This window comes from Saprolegnia parasitica (assembly GCF_000151545.1).
Source record: "Saprolegnia parasitica CBS 223.65 unplaced genomic scaffold supercont2.566, whole genome shotgun sequence".
Classification (NCBI taxonomy): Eukaryota; Oomycota; class Saprolegniomycetes; order Saprolegniales; family Saprolegniaceae; genus Saprolegnia; species Saprolegnia parasitica.
This window is the reverse complement of record NW_012156960.1, coordinates 1-5,198: the sequence shown is the minus strand read 5'-3', so window position 1 is coordinate 5,198 and position 5,198 is coordinate 1. Positions and strand designations below refer to the sequence as shown.

General features: G+C 59.2%; 4 protein-coding genes across 4 annotated transcripts; 2 read left to right on the top strand and 2 right to left on the bottom strand.

The window, feature by feature from the left end:
- Positions 1-85: 85 nt before the first annotated feature.
- On the bottom strand, positions 86-531 carry SPRG_17438 (hypothetical protein; the record flags this gene model as incomplete). Its single annotated transcript, XM_012356735.1, is given in 4 exon segments — positions 86-109; positions 151-199; positions 319-425; positions 430-531. Coding segments are annotated over 4 exon segments (282 nt in total).
- A 203-nt stretch (positions 532-734) lies between these two features.
- SPRG_17437 (hypothetical protein) lies at positions 735-2,269 on the top strand (the record flags this gene model as incomplete). The annotated part of the gene is made up of 7 exons (XM_012356734.1): positions 735-833; positions 879-980; positions 1,026-1,172; positions 1,225-1,589; positions 1,716-1,873; positions 1,912-1,997; positions 2,048-2,269. 7 exons carry the CDS (start codon positions 735-737, stop codon positions 2,201-2,203), a joined length of 1,113 nt encoding a protein of 370 aa, XP_012212124.1. The 3' UTR covers positions 2,204-2,269.
- A 37-nt stretch (positions 2,270-2,306) lies between these two features.
- On the top strand, positions 2,307-3,271 carry SPRG_17436 (hypothetical protein; the record flags this gene model as incomplete). Its single annotated transcript, XM_012356733.1, has 2 exons — positions 2,307-2,997; positions 3,075-3,271. 2 exons carry the CDS (start codon positions 2,307-2,309, stop codon positions 3,188-3,190), a joined length of 807 nt encoding a protein of 268 aa, XP_012212123.1. The 3' UTR covers positions 3,191-3,271.
- Positions 3,272-3,356: 85 nt separating this feature from the next.
- SPRG_17435 (hypothetical protein) lies at positions 3,357-5,055 on the bottom strand (the record flags this gene model as incomplete). The annotated part of the gene is made up of 9 exons (XM_012356732.1): positions 4,827-5,055; positions 4,722-4,781; positions 4,376-4,681; positions 4,213-4,326; positions 4,150-4,168; positions 4,011-4,075; positions 3,842-3,955; positions 3,560-3,796; positions 3,357-3,512 (listed from the first exon to the last, which is right to left on the bottom strand). The coding sequence occupies exons 1-9, from the start codon at positions 4,980-4,982 to the stop codon at positions 3,357-3,359; spliced, it is 1,227 nt and encodes a 408-aa protein (XP_012212122.1). The 5' UTR covers positions 4,983-5,055.
- Between the last annotated feature and the right edge of the window lie 143 nt (positions 5,056-5,198).

Here is a 5,198-nt window from a genome sequence, read left to right as displayed (position 1 = left end):
GAGCTTATGTGGGCCGTGGCTCCGCGGCGACTTCCTACGAGGAGCACAATGACCCATGTGGCCTGTCGCTGCAGCTGTCGCGCGCCTACAGCTCCATGGCCTCTTCATCCTACATGGCCATGAGAGGCGCAGTCGCCGGTGATGGCGTACCTCGGCCAGCGTCAGCTGGTCAAGCGCGGGGCCCACGACTTCCTCCATCCTTCTCGGATCGCATATATATATATATATTGTACGGCACGCGATAGGCTCGTGTTAGGGTTCTGACCTGCTGGCTAGTGTCCGGCGACGGTGGTGCATAGCCATATCGACGACGCGCACATGCTGTACCCGGCGCCACCCAGTGTCCGCATCGGCCAAGCCATGGCCACGTGGCTCGTCTTTCCGACGCAGAATGCGCTGTACTGTGCGCCCGAGATGGCAGCCGCCTACCTCCGGGGCGAGACGCCCATGCCGTTGCGAATCCGTACGATGTACTAGGTAGCGCGAGGATAGGATTGAACGGTGCTGTAGGCTCGACGTCGTCAAGGTCATGCTACAGGTACGTTGTGCGTACGTGTCTCGTCTGAAGAACCGACGACGCAGGCCGACCGCACGTCCCATGGCACCGCGCAGTACACGGGCGATATATATGTGTGGCGTTTCCATTATCCGGACGGTACGGTTAACCACCTCGCACAAGAAGATCGGCCACAATGCGACGATGGCCAGCGACGATCCTCGCCCTGCTTCTCAGCATGCTGGCGATGGCCTCCTCTCTGGCGGCCGACTACGACGACACCAGCTTCATCTTTGACGACGCTGACGGCGAGGAGAGCCATGCCGATCATCCAGTGGTGCGAGGCGGCTCGAACCACAGCAGTGATGACGAGGTCGAGTAGGTGGCATGCGCTGTCGACGAGGCTGCCGGTGTCTGCTTGATACCGTCCGTGCACGCGCGCGGCCTCGTCACGACAGCTCCAAGCGTCGCCTCGATTCTGACGGTGCGCAGGCGTCGATGCACCCGAGATGCAATGTTGCACATGTAGCATGCCCACGCCTACGCGGGCGACGTGGACACCAAGCGCTTTGCTGGCGAAACCCTTGGCTACGTCACGCCGTGGAACAGCCATGGCTACGACACGGCCAAGACCTTTCGCCGCAAGTTTACCTACATTGCGCCCGTGTGGTACCAGGTACTCTTCATCGATCGATCGACGCCTGCCGTATTGACGCGGGCGACGGCAGATCCGCCACGACGCCTCGCGAGCGCCCGTGCTCACCGGTGGCCACGATGTCGATGCAGACTGGATCGCCGCTGTCCGTGGTCGCGACGGTCTCGGCCCCAGCATTGTGCCGCGCTTCATGTTTGAGATGCCGTCGCTCAGCGCAGCCGAGGCGTCGCAGGTCCTCTCGCTGTTATTGCACGAGGTGCAGACACAAGGCTTTGACGGCCTCACGCTCGAGGTATCGCCGTCGACAAAAAGGACGGTATTGACCACCAACAGATCCCCATCGTCGACGTCACGGTGCCCTTCATCAAGGCGCTCGGCAAAGCGCTTGCAAAGGCCAAGCGCCTGCTATTGCTGGTCTTGCCTACAAGCCAGCGCAACGTAGGCGACGACGCTTACGTTTGTGCTGCTCACGCGCGGTGGTGTAGGGCCAGCTCTCGGTGGACACGCACCTCTTGCAAGCGTAGGTCGTTCAGGATCGGAGCGGATTTGAAGCCGCTTCTCTAGCATCCTTCCGCACGTGCATCGCTTCTCAGTCAACGCGTACGACTACTCGTCCATGGGTCCGAACGCGCCGCTGCCATGGCTGCAAGCGACGCTGCAGCAGCTCGAAACGTCGCCTAAATTTCTCATGGGCCTAGCGTTTTACGGCTACGACACCAACGGTACCGGCCATCGCCCTTCTATGGTGGTGACGCGTCAGCTGCGCTAGAGGCCGTGATTGGGTCGACGTTCTTGACGCTGTTGAAAGCCCATACCCCCGATGTACAGTGGGATGCCGTTGCGCATGTAATACGTCGACAACGAATCGCCACAATGGTACTCATGTGTGTGGCTAGGAATGCAAGTTTATCTACGCCGACGGCCGACGCCACGTGTATTACCCGTGTTTGCAGTCCATCCAAGACCGGCTCGCGCTCTACGCAGAGACACAGGTTGGCGCCGCGATCTGGGAGATTGGCCAAGGGCTCGACTATTTTTTTGATCTGCTTTGAGACGCAACGGTCGGCGACCGAGAATAGCAACCGATGCCTTTCTTCTCAAGATAGCTCGATGTCCTTTCTATTTCTTGTTTTAGTCGCCAAGTTGCAAAGCAGAATGACCCAAGAAGAGCGAGCGGCGCCGGCGTACCGATCCCGGCGCGTGCTTCTACCAGCGATCGCATTTGTCGTCGGCGCCATCGCGACGATTGTCGTCGTTGCGACAACCACCGGCGTCTTTGACTCGCACGCGCCGTCGTCTACGCAGGATACGTCGAGTGGGACAGAAGCCCCGTCGTCGTTCACGGCCGTCGGGGACAACACGACCGCGCTTGACGTAACGACGACGGCGCCCAAGGCGACACCAAGTGGCACTGGGGGCGCATCCCACCTCGGTGCAACGTCGACGTCGGTCGATCCGACGGCACCGGGCGAAACCATGAGCCACAACACGGAATCCAGCACACCGACGAGCGAGCTTGCAAGTGGCAGTGACTCGATGTGGGCGAGTGCTTCGTCGTCGGCGGCAGGCAGCGAACACTGGGACAGCAGCACGTCGGCGGCAGGTAACGAAAGCTGGGACAACAGCGCGTCGTCGTCCTCGGCACCGTTTGACTGGGACGAAATTGAGCCACCGGCAAGCGCAGAGTCCGGTAGCAACTCGACGATGCCCGCGTCGGCTCACACGAACGACGGCAACGCTGCTGCGGTCCAGGAGAGAGCCATCCAAGCCAAGCTATCCCAGCACTTGAACCGACTTCGCGCCGAGCAAAAGCAGCTGCAGCGCCAGATCCAGCTTGCCCAGAGGCGTGGGCAGGGATCGGTCAAGCCAACTCGATTTCGGAGCACGATGTCGGGCGGCGTCTCGGTCGGCCCCACGAAAAAGAAACTCCGACGTCGGTCTCGGGTCTCCACACAAGCATTGCGAGCACGACCGTGTACAACCAGCAGCTCCAGGCGCAGTTGGCGGCACTCGCCGCCAGCCGTCAACACCCCAAGTGACGTGTGCAACTGTTGTTGACATATTTCTCTACCGGATACATGTTTTGCTTATAATAAACGTTCAAATGACACTTCGCGAATGTGGAATGGCGTCGTTGGCTCCTTGACGTCGGTAAAACCGAATTTCCTATCACAAGTAGTGAAAAGCGTCGCGCTGGAGTTGGTTCTACCCTCTGGCCATATCCTCGAGGTGCGCTTGCAGCAAACTGCTGGTCTTGTCACTTGCGTCAGCATCAATGTCGATACGGGCGCGGGGGGCTGTAAAGGCCGGCCACATGCGCAAAACGACACTTTTGAAGCGGTCGTGGCGCTCGGCGAGCGTCTAGACACCACGCAATTCATCCATTTTCCGTAGCAAACTCAGACAACCTTGAACATGCCGGGGCGCAATTGGTCGGCCACAACGGCCCGAAAGGCCTCGTAGACGTCGGCATCGTCCAAGATGCGGGGAAAGAGCTTAAGGGCGGGCTCACACGTGTAGACGTGCGACGGCGATTCGAGCGTCGAGAGCACCGTCTTCATGAGGCTCATGTAATCCTGGATGATGGACACGGCCGAGTACGGAGCAATGATGGTCGACGGCAGCTGCGCAATCTGCAGTTTTTCCTACCATATCCCTTTGTGAGGACATATTTTTTTAGGGTTTCTTACGGGATAGGGTAATTTGGGAATTTGGAGGCTCTTGATATGGAGCTGGGGTGGACAGTACGCCGTGAGCGCCTTCTTGAGGGCCCGCCACCCGCTGCGCCGCCGCGAAATCTCATCCTATATTCCAAATGCGTAAATGCACGAAAAAATGAAAATGATTCGAGTGCGGTACCTCGTCGAGCTCGACCGGGTTGAGGATCGAACCGCCGTACAGTGGCACGTCAAAGCGAACAACGTCTTGGTTGGACGGTGCGAGCAGTTGATTCACGGGAATTTTGGTCCAACAACACACCATTTCGATCGGAACCAACGCATGGGCAGGGGCGGTGCCTACAAGACCGAGTGAGATCGGTTGCAGTCGTATCTCTCCGCACCTTGTATTTGGCTTTGGTCGCGGCTTGGTGCATTTCATGGGCGGTCTCGCTCTTGAGCTCGAGGACAAACTCAATAAAGAGGTAGAGGTCGTCGGCTGGTGTGTTTGTGCGCACCTGTGTGCAGCTCTGCGTCACCAATGTACGAATCACTACGGTGACGTACAATAAACTTGTAGTCGTCGGCTTTGGTCGCGGCGCGGGAAAAGTACCACACATCCTCCTCCTTTTTCGACCAGGCGACGGGAATTTCGTGGATGTTGCCGACGATTTGGCCTTCAAGGCGCCGGACGCCGTGGGCCGTCGTCGCACTCGTAGCGTCGGCCATGTCGAAGAAGCACACGCGCACCTTACGTCCAATGACGTCGTGCTCACGCTTGTCGTATGGCGCCGGCACGCCTTTTGCGAGCTTGAGCGACACAATCGCTTGCTTTTGCAGCGCCTCGGACGCTTCGACGCCCGCCCACGCCTCCTAAACCGCCATTGGGCAGTGGTTCGTGACGCTAATCAACCTGTAGCGTTTGCGTTGGCACGAGCGCCAGGTTGCCGTGCTGAGCCATATTGTACACCGTCTATCGAGATATCAACTGGATAGAGTGCCGGTGTGAGGTACGGACCTCGGGGGGCGGGAACGATAGCACGTACTCCATCGAGTGCTTTTGAACGCGGCGCGCGGTGCTCGTCACGGCGTGTCGAAAGTTGGTCGGGACGCCGAGCAGCGCCAGCAAGTGCGCTTCCGGGTCGCGCGGTGCGCCGCGCGCAATCTTCTTCATGCCCGAAATGGCGTCGCTACTGAGGTGCGCCAAGTGCTGCGTCGACCCGGAAGCGCCCGAGAGCTGCTCCACGAGCAGCATAAACGCGCTAAACTCCTCAATGTCGATGCGGCCGTCGTTGGAGGTGTCGATCTCGTCGACGACCGCGTCAAACTCATCGGGCGTCAATGGAATCTGAAGTTCGTGCACAAGCGCGTGGTAAAAACTCGGCCGTAT